Source organism: Myotis myotis, unplaced genomic scaffold, assembly GCF_014108235.1.
Source record: "Myotis myotis isolate mMyoMyo1 unplaced genomic scaffold, mMyoMyo1.p scaffold_m19_p_3, whole genome shotgun sequence".
Taxonomy (NCBI): domain Eukaryota; kingdom Metazoa; phylum Chordata; class Mammalia; order Chiroptera; family Vespertilionidae; genus Myotis; species Myotis myotis.
In genome coordinates, this window is record NW_023416335.1 from 176,908,517 (window position 1) to 176,923,904 (window position 15,388).

Sequence of the window (15,388 nt, forward strand, 5' to 3'; positions counted from 1 at the left end):
ATATAGTAATATAGGGTGTCCCAAAACTCACGCAAGATTTGAATTTTGCGTGAGCATTAACAACAACAACAAAAAATAAAAGCCTAATTTTACTTGGTTTATTGAATCAGATTCTAATATCTGTTGCCCTTTGATTTCAATCCCTTCGATTTGATAAGCATTACCAAGTACCAATTATGGCCCAGGAGCAAAGACAATGAAGACCAATGAAGACCACGGCTTTGCGTATGTGCCAGCAAAGCTGTGGAGGCCATTTACCCAATGTGCTATTCTATACATAACCCTATACTGTATACATTATGAATCAATAAAAAATTTACAATTTTTTAATTATAAGCCTGTGTTTTCTATCAAAATTACTTCTTGCGTGAATTTTGGGACACCCTATATATTAAGTGCATAATACATAGCCATGTTATATAAGAGTGAATGAATGTCACCTGGAAGCATGATAATGAAGCATTCAAAAACTTTTCAGCACACAAGAAACTGTACTATTTGTTATAAAGTACTAGAAGAATGAATGTTCATAGTATCCTGCGGTGCTGAGAAAAGGACCAATTGCACTAAGTTGCTTCAGTTGTAAGATAGCAGTTCTGATTTAATGATTAAATACAAGTAGAGATTATGTAGCCACTTCTGACAGTCCTTTACCCCAACAATTTTATATCCCATTGCCATTATTATTAGGTTAATAATAGGATAAGTAAAACAATATTTTAGGAAGCATTCCTTTAAAAAAAGATATATGATACAAAGTTTATGAATTAAAGCCTAAATAATTTCTCAAAGTTGAAAGGCAAGCCATCTTGGATTCCTTACTCTTCCTCACTCTCAACATTTACATTTCTACATATCTGCCTATATATCTTTCAATATGTCTCCTTCCTTCCCATCTTTATTTATAATTTTCCACTTCATTAAGACCCCCATCATGTTTTTCTTGTACTAATTAATGCATCTGGATCCAATTCCCTCATCTCCATCAGACTCATACTTACCAACTGCATGATGCAAGTATGCTCAGTGTTACTTCATTACACAACACTTTTTGACAGCTTCCCTCAACATTTTCAGTCAGATTCAGCTACTAAAATGCCTCCATCTCACATCCTATGCTAATATACCAAACCAGAAACCTTCACTACTAAAACTTTAGTACTAGTGACTTTCCAAACAGGTCATGCTATTTCATAACGGCAGGACTTTACACATATTGATCCTGCTATAAGACTCTTTTCCCCAGTTGACTACCTGAGAAAAATCTGTTCACATGCTGAGTATAAATTCTAATGACTTTTCCTTCTCTGTGATCTTCCATACTTTGTACACTATCTCCATTCTAAATTTCATCAGACTGTATGGCAATTGTTTACGTTTAGTCTTTCATTCATTCCTCCAATGAAATTATATGTTTCTATCTCCATTGTATGACATAGCTTCTGGGAGAGTACATGTATTTTAGTTTGTTGCCCTAAATTTAGGAACAGAATTAATAGCAAGTTTAGGTGCTAAAGAGCTTTCCACCCTCCAGACTGAAAGGTGGAGAATGATTACAGGAAATTTGATTCTTAATAAGGAATGCATACAGATCTGAAACAAACAAAAACTCTTTAAAATTTTTTAGGAACAAGGTAGTAATAAATGTTCATGAGCTATAAGAGGAAAACTATAAAACTCAATTGAGGAATATTTATAGAGTGTGGAATAAATGAAGAAAAACATCTACTAAATAGAAAGATTAAATATGGGGAATAATGACAATTTTCTATATTTAAATCTAATAATTTAACAAAATTTCTATCAAGATCCCAATAGGGTTTTCTATCTAAATTTAAAGTGTTTAATGTTTTTAAAATTTAGTTGGAAGATTAGCCGATTAAATATCTAAATATTCTTTCTCTTCCCAGCCTCCTTCCCTTCCACTCTTTCTGAAAACATTGGAAAAAAACATCCTCAGGTGAGGATTAACAACACAAAAAAAGAGGAAGGGAGAACTGAGTTCTTCTAAGCAACTATTATATGTTTATACACAGGTATTCCTTAAGTCACGTCTTTCCACATTAAATGTTTCTACCTCAGAAAAATCCAATATAAAAATCCATCAAGTATACACAAAACATACGACCCTGGGAGCCACCTAACCCTGTCCCAAACTTTCTCATATTTGAGGCCTTGGGTGTGTCTTCTCCTTCAACATTCATTTCTGGCTACTTTGAGTGCAAATACAGACTTTCTCCTTTACTTTATACTCAACTGGCTGCTTGAGACAAAGGTTCCATTACTTACCTACCATATAAAGTGCATGAATTTTAGAAGAATTTGCTTCAAATCAGTCTTTTCATTTACTGCTGAGGTCTGTGGCTTTGTTCTAGAATGGTTGAGGTCAGAGTTTGACCTCAGATAAGTAGGGAAATACAGTAAATACATCCCTTGAGATTGTAAACTAGAGTATTCAAAAATAACAGGTTTCCTCACCACTGGAAGAGAGTAAGGCTTAGCCACATTATATGTTCATGTTTTCCTATTTTTTTGGCAATACCATTATGCACACACAAAAATCTATCAATAAGCACTTCTCAAAACGTTTACTGGGTGCAAAATAATATATGTGCATTCTAAGAATTCTCCTTGGGTAATTAACAATTTAGAAAAGAAGATAAAATGCCAACCCCAAAAGTGATAAATATACTTACAAACATCATAATAGCACCCAGAATAGCTGTAAATAAACATTAAAATTATATTTGACCGAATTATATGCTTCTGAAAAGACAATTTTAAAGTTATTTAAATTTATAAGAAAAGTGCAAAATCAAACTCAATGCCATAGAATAAGTATCATAATCTTAGCATTTCTGAAATATGTTCACATAAACCTTTGCATTAGTATAAGTAACAAGTGATCATGCACTATCTCATTTTTAAAGAAATTATGGCTATGAAATTAGCCTTGGATCACTTGCAATTAAAAATAAGTAAAAATGTTAAGACGAAGTGAATATACAGAAATATTCACTTATTGCAAGAGAGAGGAAAAACATTCTCACAATGGCCCATTAGCCTATAGAATTGAAGATGGTATTCTTCTAATGACTTCAAAGTAGTTCAATGGCAGTTTTGACAAATGAAAGAACTTGATTTTCTGACATACTAGAACAATAATTTTAAAAATCAAATAATGTCTTCAAAATAAACCAGTACAAAATCCAACTACACACACACACACACACACACACACACACACACACACATTTTAAATCCGCACCCGAGGATATTTTCCCATTGATTTTTAGAGAGAGTGGGAGAGGGAAAGACAGAAATATCCATGTGAGATAAACACATCAACTGGTTGCCTTCTGCATGAGCCCCCACCAGGGCTTGAGCCAGGAAGGGACCTGCAACCGAGGTACCTGCCCTTGACTGGAATGGAACCCAGGACCCTTAAGTCTGCAGGCCAATGATCTATCCACTGAGCCAAACTGGCTAGGGCTATACCTATATTTTTTCAGTTCTCAAAAATACCCCCAATATTTGGCATTTTTTTGTGAGGAAAAGGTCAAATTTCTCATTACTAATGTTATTTAATAACAAAATATCCAATTTTTGAAGTATGCAATTTCGCCCAACAGGTATGGTTGAGCAAAGGCCTATGAACCAGAAGTCCATGGTTCAATTACCTATCCGGGCACATGACCATGTTTCAGGCTTGATCCCCAGTACGGGAGATGCAGGATGCAGCTGATCAATGATTCTCTCTCATCATTGTTTCTATCTCTCTCTCCCTCTCCCTTCCTCTCTGAAATCAATAAAAATAAGTATTATTTTTTAATTTATCTGTTTAAAAAATAAAAATAAAGTATGCGTTTTCCCTGTTGGTTAGAAAAATACTAAAGAAATGTCTTGCTTCTTTTAAAAAACTGCCTATTTGAATGTTAAAATTGGAAGAGTGCTTTCTTAAAATGTTTCTAATTTGGTCATTGTTTAAACTGTATCCAACAAACTGACATTTTTATAAACAATAGTTTAAGCTGTTTTCATTTTGTAAAATATATAATTTTTATTTTCTAAAAATAATCTTTTTTTTTTTTTTTAAGTTTCTAACCGCCAAGTTAAGGAAATGTTGCTAACCATTAAGTAAGGGAATATGATGGTGAATAAGGAGAAATAGTATTAAACTAAAGTGTTTCTTCTCAACATAATATTTTTGGGAGGGTAAGGGGAACGACTTAGGTCCTTATTAGAAACATCAATCTTGGTGTGACACATATCTGCAGATACAGGTAAAAAGGTACAAATACGAGTTATATGTTATAAGACAAAGAATTAAATGAGAAGGAGCCCTATAGATGTGCTTATAAATACATTCCCCCTCAAATTAGTTTAAAAATTGTTCTTCACCTTCACTTAAGAAAATGGGATAAAGCATGTGAAATTCAATGACTCTCAGCTAAATGTAATATAATTGACTCTCTACAAAATTGAAGATGAAAACAAAAATAAAGCAGTATTTTTCCCAAGTAGTCCTTTTATTTTCCAGACATTTTCTTCTTCATTTCAACAATTATCATAGGCACTTACAAATACCAAATAATAGTATACAAAAATAAATAAAACATGTTCTTTTCCCTCAAATTTTATTAAACAATATTAAGACCTCCAACTCCTTATAATGCACTACTAATTCAGAAAGAGGTAATATCCTGAGGGAAAGCACATATTTAACCCTTACTATCTCAGATTATTCTCTTTAATATATATCTACTGAAATATGGTACCTATCTGCTTTGTTTAACAATGGACAGGTTACTTTGATTTTCTAAATTGTATAAGTCATCCCATTCGATTGCATGCCTTATCGATTGAATGACTATTCCATTGATTGTTATCATACTGGTCTTAGAGAGCACATTCTTCTGTACCTGGGAAACAGGACAGCACAATTACCCTAAATTATTTTAGTGGCCACAGGTGGTGCGTTCCAGCTACCTCAGTGGTCCCGAGACCAGGACAGCACAATTACTCTAAATTGTCCTGACAACTCAGTGGTCGGGAGACCCAAGGGTTCTAGATAATGTGTTTCTATCAACTCAGTGATCCGGAGACCCAAAACTGTAATTTAGATAACATGCCTAAGTTTAACCCAGGTTACCCAAGGGCTCTAGATAATGTATTTCTGTCAATTCAGTGACCCCGAGAACCGAAACTGTAATTAACATGCTTAATTCTGCTTCTGTAACCTGCTTTTTTGCGAGACAGGTGCCTCATTCCAAACCCTGAGATGTAATCAATACCTGTGTGATTTTTTTGCCTATATAATCCTGGAACTGTGACTAAATGGTTGCTATGAGATTTGGGAATGGCCCCTCATATCCCAGATTGCAATAAATGTGACTCTTTAATTCGACTTCTTGAGGTGTCCTTCTGTGATTCACGGGGTACATTACAACACTACATATCTCTATCTCTATCTCTATCTCTATCTCTATCTCTCTCTCTCTCTATCTCTATCTCTATCTCTATCTCTATCTCTATCTCTATCTCTATCTCTATCTCTATCTCTATCTCTATCTCTATCTCTATCTCTATCTCTATGCCTAGCGACAGTTACGACCAAACGACCAAGCAACCGAACAACAGGTCACTATGATGCGCAATGACCACCAGGAGGCAGACACTCAATGCAGGAGCTGCTCCCTGATGGCCAATGCGCTCCCACAGCCAACCTCCGGTGGCCAACCAGCCTCCCACGGTCCCTCCCCTCAGCAGGCCAACTTCCCATGGTCCCCCTCCCAAACCCTCCCCTCACGAATTCATGCACCGGGCCTCTAGTAATAAATAACAGTGAGAGGATACTGGGACTATGGCAGAGGTGGCGTGATAGTCTTCTGATCTCTCAAAGTTCCCTCATCAAAAATATACAGAACACATAAAAAAATGGAACCAACAACTCACGGTCAATATACATTACAAAAAAAAAAAAAGAAATTTCAAACTCTACATTTATACTGCAAAGTCCGCTAAAAAATATTAGGAGAGTAGTGACAAAGGAGATTAAAGAAAAATATAAATCATAATTAGAATAGATGTGAGAAATTTCAGAAAATAATTACAACAGAATAAATCATTTCAGAAATGATGACTAAACTAAAAAGAACATGATGATCAAATAAACTAATTGAAAGTACCTAAGAGAAATATAATAAAAAAGTGAAACAGGTTTTATATAAAAAAATGAAGAGATGAAAAGGATCCAAGAGTAAAGGCAAATATAGAATATAAAGATTAACACACATTGAATAAGAGACACCAAAAAGAAAAAAAAAATCATAGTAAGGAAATAAAACAAGTATTAAAATTAGAATTTAACAAACACTTCTTGTAATTTAAAAAAAAGGAATTAAAACTATATACATTAAAGAACACATTGTAAGTCTAGGGAAATCAACACTGAATGACCGATATCAGAACATATTCTAATAAAAAAAATATTTTAAAGAACAAACAACTGGAAGAAGAACTAGATTAAAACTACTCACTGACAGCAATACTTCATAATAGAAGAAAATGGAATAACATACTCCAATATCAAGAAAAGGAAAAATAATAAGGAATCTCTTAATGAACCGCTATGAAAAGGCCTCCAAGAAATAGTCTTAAATAAGGAAGGGGAGAGGTGGGGAAATTTAAAGAAAATAAATAATAGAAGTGTATTTATTTAATACACTACCATCTGTATAGAAAAGAGGAGAGGGGAGGGAAGAAGGAAAGGAGGGAGAGAGGGGAGGAAGTTATAGTTGGTTTTTGTATGCATTATAAAAGACTGTAGAAGCATAAAAATAAACTAACAGGGAGTAGGTGGATTACTGCATAAGATAAGGAGTAGGCTTTCATTATACATCGTTTTCTTGCTTTGTAGTTTAAATTACTTGTAAACATTACTTAACTGGTGTGGGAAGTACTTGGGCATTTTAAAACACACTCTTCTAAAGCTTTCCCTGGAGATTCTAATGTGAGCCAGATTGAGGACTACCGCTTTAAAATTTAAAGGGCATCAGATCATTGAAGCAAAACAGGTAAAATGAAGAGATCAGTGAAAACTATTACATAAAACTACTACAAAATTTAAAAATGTATTACGTTGACCTAGTCTTATTTAACAAATGTACAACTGACATATTAAGTAAAATACCCTCAAAATGTTGTTTTTTTTAATATAAAGAATTCTACTAGTTTGTTTTGAATAAACGTTAGAATATATAAAAGTGTTATTTCAATGTTTATTGTTCTAATACAGTTTGATAAAGAGGTTTTCCAAATATTAGTATTTAAACTGAATTTGGTAATGAAAATTCATTTTGGAATAAGAAAAAAAAAAAAAGACTTATTTCTCACCAAACTCCCCCCCATAATGACTCCTTAACGGGTTGTGAAGAAGATGGGTATCCTAACAACTGAAATTTATCCATGTCCCATTATCTAATCAAATCTAAAATATCCTATATAATAAAAGCCTAATATGCTAAGTGTCCAGTGGTCTGGTCATCAGTTCAACCAATCAAAGCATAACATGCTAATGATATGCTAAGGCCCCTCAACTGCTCGCTATGACGTGCACTGACCACCAAGGGGCAGACAGTCGACCAGTTGCTATGACATTCACTGACCACCAGGGGGTAGATGCTCCAACTGGTAGGTTAGCTTGCTGCTGGGGTCCAGCCGATCAGGACTGAGCTAGATGGGCTGGACATGCCCTGGAGTCCTCCAGCGATCCCTCCCCAGCTGGCCAACTTCCCACATCCCTCTCCGGCCCTGATCATGCACCAGTAGAGTCCTTCAGGCTGGCCTGCACCCTTTTCCAATCTAGGACCTCTCAGGGGGGCACATTGTCTATCAGGTAGTTCCATCTATAAATTAAAGGGTAAGCAACCACTATAGTGGAACGACCAGAATGACCAGTCACCATGATGTGCACTGACCACCAGGGGGCAGACGCTCAATGCAGGAGCTGTCCCCTCATGGCCAGTGTGCTCCTACAGGGGGAGTGCCACTCAGCCAGAAGCCGGGCTCATGGCTGGTGAGCACAGTGGTGGTGGCGGAACCTCTCTCGCTTCCATGGCAGTGCTAAGGAGCAGCAAGCCGAGCAGTAAGGAGCGAGCAGGCAGGCAGTAAGGAGCAAGGGGTCCCAGACTGTGAGAGGGTGCAGGCTGGGGTGAGGGCCTTCCCAGCCCCCCCCCCCCCAGCCAGTGCACGAATTTCGTGCACCAGGCCTCTAGTATTATTAAATGAAAGGCATATGAGACCAACCAAAACATAAGATCCTTATTTTCCTTTAATTGTTTTCTCTCCTTCAGAATGTTAATCATTCTTAAAGATAGCTGAATAAACAAATATGATGCCTTCAAGCTATTCTTAATTTATATTTCCTTCAGCTTTATCTACTTCTAAAAAAGACTGCAACTGTACTTTGAGTTACCCATGTAGAACTGGTTAATTTCTATTAAGCAGTAGCCTCTGGCTGAGGGACCAATGTGCAACACTTGACCAGTATTCCTTTGAAATAGTACACAAACATATTGAAAATAGTATCTACTCATATTTAAGTAATGTTACCAGTGAAACCAACAACAGAACATGGGCAGTCATCTGAAACAGTGCAACTCCATTTATGAAATCAATTTAAGATCCTCTGAAACACCACATTTTCACATAACTTTTTAAAAATAAAATTCTCAAACAGTAAATCAAACTACTATAACCAGGAGACATTTCAATAGGAGATGGCATTTGGAAGAATTGCCCAGTCTTTAAATATTCATACAGAAAATTCCAAATGCTGGCTATAGGTACCCATACTGACAACTATCAGAGATGACCGTTTAATAATGAGCTGTGACGTTAACTGAATTTTTAAAAATGTGGTAACATTATGAGATGTGCATTTTAATAAGCTGCCAAGTTTCTTCAGAGCTCATCACAGGTGAGATGGGTGAGAAAGAAGACAAAAGAGTTTGGTATCCAAGTTGTACTAAGATGAGTTCTCTATTCAGGTTTTATGAAGAGCCCTTTAAATAGCTGCCTCTAACAAATACAAATGACGCACTTTTCTTCCTCCAGTTAGCTCACACACCCTGGACAGAACAGGAAAGGAGACGTGTGCACACCCCCATTGTACTGCAGAGCTCACAGTATTCGTTATTTCCTTCTGCTATGGGCACATTCACAAACCTCCACCTATCCTGCTAATTAGACCATATCATAAAACAACACTGTCAGAAATCACTGTAATAGTTCATGTTGTTTTAAGAAAAAGTTTGTTTAAAGGTTTTACAAACATTCCATTTATTAATTACTCTTTCTCTGGTCAGACTAAAATCTTGACAAAGGCACACCCAAAACTAGCCTAAGTAAAGGTAGATGAATTTATAAAATTAAAAATTCAAGCCCTATATTTTGATAACACATGAAAAATCTTGTGGTGGTGAATAGGTATAAATTTTGTTTTCCTTTATTGTCCACACTTCACATAATATATTCTTATAAATATATAAGTATACAAATAGTTTAAGAAAAGAGGCTTCTCAGTTAATTTAGTCTTGTCAATATGATCTTTTCATATTCCTAAATGTTTTGCTTTATTTAGGATACCACAGAGGGGCAGGCACCAATATATTATCCTTGTCATCATAAATAGCAAAAACTTTTTTCTATTTTATTAAGTTCCACAAATATTTGGAAGACCTGTATGTTACATACTCCTTAATATAAAAAATATGTACATCTACACAATGGAATACTACACTACGGTAAAAAAGAAGGCGTTCTTGCCATTTGCAACAGCATGAATGGAACTGGAGAGCACTATGCTAAGCGAAATAAGCCAGTTAGAGAAAGATAAATATCACATGATCTCACTCATTTATGGAATATAATGAACAACATAAACTGATGAACAAAAATAGATCCAGAGACAGAGAAGCATCGATCAGACCATCAAACCTCAGAGGGAAGGTAGGGGAGGGTGGGGGTAAGGGGGAGAGATCAACCAAAGGACTTGTATGCATGCATATAAGCCTAACCAATGGACACAGACACCAGGGGGGTGAGGGCATGAGTGGTGGGGTGGGGGGCAATGGGGGGATAAGGACACTTATGTAATACCTTAATCAACAACAACAACAAAATATGGATTGCCATACTCTACAGAAGAAATAAATGATAAATATATTTACTTTCAAGTATCTGAGGAATGATGGGCAAATCACTAATTCAAGCAAGAAATTTAATATATATTCACTATTTAAAAGCTCACTTTTGCTAATATTTCATCCTATATATAAATTTAACATACAATGGCCTCCTTTGACACTCATGTATTTAATCACATCTTTCCCTAAGAAATTATTAGATAGAACTTGTACCAATTTGGGGGGGATCAGGGGGAAGGCTATATCCACAGAAAAAAAATGGATTATAGAAAGAAGGTCAAATAGTAAAGCCCAAGATTTTCTAAATTCTTGTTGAATCAATTTAAATATTTTTATTGAAAATATATTTCCAGAAAGACTAACACACATATCATGTGTACACAAACTAGGTAAATACAATACAGATTGAGATTTATAGATTATCTCCCAATTTATCTGCATTTTTATTTACTTCCTATAGCTACAATGACTCCATGAATTAATTTTTCAAACTGTGTTCCTTTAAAAAAAATTACTCAAAATACTTGCTTTAAAATTCTATCTAAAGATTGAAATTAATTTTCTGCTGTGGATACAAAAAAAAGGTTATTTAAATTTTTAAATATTCTTTGCTATTCCATTTCCAGAGTAAGGTGAAGTAGATGCACTCCTCCCTATGTTTATCAAGAAGTACAGCTAAAAGGCCTGGACAGTATAGTTAAAACAAATTTAAGAAGATTCCAGAAGGTGGTGGAAAGGCAGACCACCGAGGGACCTGAGGACCCAAGGAATGACATAGTGATAAGTTCTATGAGTTTTCTTTTAGCCTCAGAAAATGGGATGGCCAGCAACCATGAAATGCCAGTGAGCACTAACAAAAACAGCCCCAAGAAATGCCATCCCTCTCCACCCAAAGGACCATGAAAGAGGGAGAACAGAAAACTTTTAGATAAGAAGCCAGGCCCAATGGTTAAAAAAAATAAATTAAAAAAAAAAAATGAGCTCACTTCCAGCTCTGAGAGCAAAGGCCAGAGTGCTGAGCACAGACCTCCCCCTCACCCAGCTATAAAGTGCTGCCCTGGCTGTCCCGGAGGGGGTAACTAAGAAAACGTTATGGTTTGGAGGAGTTTTGAAGACTTGCATCCCCACCCACGGGTAAGGAGACTCCATCTTCCCCTCTTTTCCTGTGTCAGAAGAAGCTGAGTGGCGAACCAGAACTCTTACAACCACTCAGAAGTAGCAAGGCCACCTGGCTCCATGGTGCTAGTACAAGCACATGGGAACTGCTACCAGGTACCTCTCCTCCTCCAGGCCAGGGTGGTATCAGCTAAAGTCTACATGGGGCCTGACATTATACTTTCTCTCTGGAGTAAGGGCATCCCTTCTGCCCAGGGTGTCAAAGGCGGCTGAGTGGGAAACTTGCAATTTCACCCCAACAACTGACATTAACAAAGTAGCCTCCACCTTTCCCCAATCTGTGTGGTGTCATTTAAACAAGATAGAAGGTGTCACACAAAACACCCCAAATGTGTAGGATATAATTAAAAATCACTCATCATACCACAACAAACATTGAACACTAGCTTCACTTTTTGCCTTTTTTAAAAAAAAAAATAAAATCCTTTGGAAAACAGGTACTAATGTAGATCTTTCATAAAAGCAAAGTGACATAAAGCGTACTTTTCAAAAACCAGAGGTTACCTGTGCCAGCTAAACAGCATGCTTGCCTTTAAGTTCAATTGAGCTATGAGACCTCCTAGTACATTTTCTATCACTTAGCCAAGGTGATAAGTTCATTTATTCTTTTAATCACATGGTATAAAAAGGGAGAGAGGCCAAAGTAAAAGTGCTGAAAAAAAAAGTATCTGAAAAAGGTTTCTTTGGATAAGAAAGAGCTTCTTAAACCGAATGTTAGTTTTGAAGACTCAAGTTGTAACTCTTAAACTATCACTATTAAAGTAAAAGTAGAAAGACAACGATAATGCCCCTTGGCATTTATTTAAGTCTTTACTGTGAAAAACTCAAGTACTGTATGGCCCCAGATGATTTCTCAGGTATGTTATTATTCCCATTAACAGACTGAAAAACTAAATTTTCAAAGGTATATGTCACACTACAGGGCCCAGAATAAGTTACTCAACATAGACAGAAGAAACACTAAGTTCTGTCAGTATTAGGTACTGAGGCTTCTAATAAGCACCTTAATTCCAAGTATGGGGCTGGTGAATGTGACCTTACACAATGTGATGAGCCCTTGGAGAACAGGGTGCACAATATTAGTGCACACTCATTCAAGAATATTGAGCCCCGTTATACCCACATTACATGCCAGGTATTGCTCTAGGTACTAGAAAGGAAAGCTCCTAATCTCATGGAGTTTACACTTTGGTGGGGGGAAAACAAAAAAATAAACACATAAAAATAAAATAACAGGTGGAGGTAAGTGCTATGAGGGGCAAAAAAGCAAAGAAAGGGGGCTAGGGCATGCTGAACATGTACACAGTTCTCATTTTATAAAGCATGGTCCAAGGAAGCCTCCACAAGAGCACGCATCTGAAGGTTCACTGAGACTTACTAAAATACAATTTTCAAAGACTTAAAATGTGACTCATATAAATATCAACTGAACTTACATCCCAGATTTATTCTACTCACTTATTAAGACTCAATAAATCAGAAGTTAAGACGGGTTCAAAGTGCATCTGAAGATATATATATATAGCTATAGATATTTATTTATATATTTACATTATTTAAATAACGGGTTGTTAAACAGGAAAGAGTGCTAGGTTAGAGACAAAACTGGTGATTGTCCCATGGGGTTATCTTTTTGAACAAACAGGCATTGCCTCTGGGGAAGAAACATAATTAGCATGTAATATCAATAAACCATGAATCAAATAAAGTACATTCTCCTAAATAATCCTTGGGCAGGTCTATTAAACAACGTCCCCCTAGACATCGAAAAAACACACTGCTCAGCCTTTTCCTTATTTTCATGTTTTACATAATTTTTAACAGAGCCATGTAGATATCTGGAGGGAAGGCATTCCAGGCAGAGAGACTGTGACTAAATCATAAACCATTTCCCTCCACTCACCACTCCAACAGCCAAGGAATGCCCTCCCAGACAGGCTCACACATTCACCTGGACTTTATTACCAAGCCTGCTGTAAGTAAATAGCTGGGGGTAAACTGGAAAAGTTGGAGAAGCCAAAAGATTTACACAGGAAGGAGAATGAGAATTAAGTCTGGGAAATGATTTGACTTAAATTTTAAAAAGCACTACTCTATCTGCTGAAATAAAGATTCATTAAGGAGAAGAGCAAGAGCAGAAGCTAGAAGACCACTTAGGAGACTATTAAAATGATCTAGGCAGCCCTGACCGGTTTGGCTCAGTGGATAGAGCGTCGGCCTGCGGACTGAAAGGTCCCAGGTTCGATTCCGGTCAAGGGCATGTACCTTGGTTGCGGGCACATCCCCAGTAGGGGGTGTGCAGGAGGCAGCTGGTTGATGTTTCTCTCTCATGGATGTTTCTAACTCTCTATCCCTCTCCCTTCCTCTCTGTAAAAAATCAATAAAATATATTTTTAAAAAAATGATCTAGGCAAATAAACAAGCTGGTCAGATGGAAAAGTGTTATGGAGGAAAAAAGCATCATATGGGAGGGTTGGTAGGGGATGTCAGCATTGTCTGGAAAGGTCTCATGGAGACCTGAATGGTATAAAAAAGAAAATTAAGAGATAGAGGGATATAAGGATAAAGCAAAATGAGGAGAAAGAGGCAGGGAAAAGACAGGGAGAAAGGATAAAGAGGAGTATAGGGCCTTGCAAACCATTTTAAGGACTCGCTTGACTTACTTTGAGTGAGATGAGAAGCCACTAAAGATTTCAGAGCAGAAAAATAACAAAATCAACTTAAGTATTGAACAGATCACAGTGGCTGCAAGGTGGAGAATAGCCCATAATTAGGCAATGACAGAAGCATAAAGATTGGTTAGAAATAAGGAAGGCCTAGAATAGGTTGGTAGCAGTGAACATAATGATAAATCGTGGAAACCTGGATATTTTGAAGGTAAAGCCAACAGGTTTCCCTGAAGGAACAGACATGAGTAAGTACAAAAAAAAAGGATAAATGCCGTTTTCAGACTTAGGGAATGGAAAGAGAGCACTGCCATTTACTGAGATGGGGAAGAACAGAAAAAAAAACAAGTTTATTAAGGAAACTTGAGGAGGCAACGAGGAGGCATTGATTACAATATATAAAAAAGATTAAATATCTCAGTTCAGAGGTTACAGGATTCTAAACTCTTTTAAAATATAATCACAAATAAGAAAAATCAGAATGTCCAAATTCCAAATTTTATCCATCAGAAACAGAGTATTTTTCACCAAACTGTGTCTCAAACAACTAACCCTCACAGATTCACATTTTTTAAAATTACATTTATGATTAATTTCATCCATGTTGGTGAATATTTTACATACTGACTGATTGTTCATTCATAAAATATTTATTCAGCACTATTTGAAATCACATTACATGCTTTATCAAAAGGTTACACATTAAATTGTAAGCACAGGCGGTTTACCTGAAGTTCTTTGTATCTATCTTGAAAAGAAATGGCCTCTTGCTCTTTTTCTTTAAGGAAATCTTTTTCCAAGACACTATGCTTTTCTATCAATGATTCCACATCCTAAAGGAGAAATCCAGGCACAAATTATGTCATGGCATGAAATATATTTCATTATTTCAATGAACATAGCAGAAAATGTTTGGTAAGGAAAAAACCCACAGGAAGTATGATTTAAAGTTTAACAATATTATAGATTGTATGCTTCACTCTTATTTCCAGACCAATACCAAACATTGCTATAACACCAAAATTATTCATGCTAATAAATGAATAAAAGCACCTAAGTCAATTATAATCAACACAGTCTATATCTACATACACTTTCATAAATTTGCTAAGGCCCTTTTATAGATATTTTAAGGAAAGAGAAATGAGAACATAAATAAATAATTTACTAAAATAGCTGCATATGTAAGTACTCTTGTCAAATATCCCATGATCCCTGACTTTATACAGCAGTGGTTTTCAACCTGTGGGTCGCGACCCTTTCACAGGGGTCGCCTAAGACCATCCTGCATATCAGATATTTACATTACAATTCATAACAGTAGCAACATTACAGTTA

The 15,388-nt window shown here is 36.1% G+C and overlaps 1 protein-coding gene across 6 annotated transcripts in view; it reads right to left on the minus strand.

Annotated features, from left to right (window-relative positions):
* The window catches only part of CCDC91 (coiled-coil domain containing 91), a 280,530-nt gene that overhangs the window by 169,991 nt on the left and 95,151 nt on the right, over positions 1 to 15,388 (minus strand). For all 6 annotated transcript variants that reach the window (XM_036299629.1, XM_036299630.1, XM_036299631.1 and 3 more), the window contains one exon: positions 14,779 to 14,883. In XM_036299629.1, the coding sequence (XP_036155522.1) occupies positions 14,779 to 14,883 (105 nt within the window). The remainder of the gene's footprint in view (positions 1 to 14,778; positions 14,884 to 15,388) is intronic.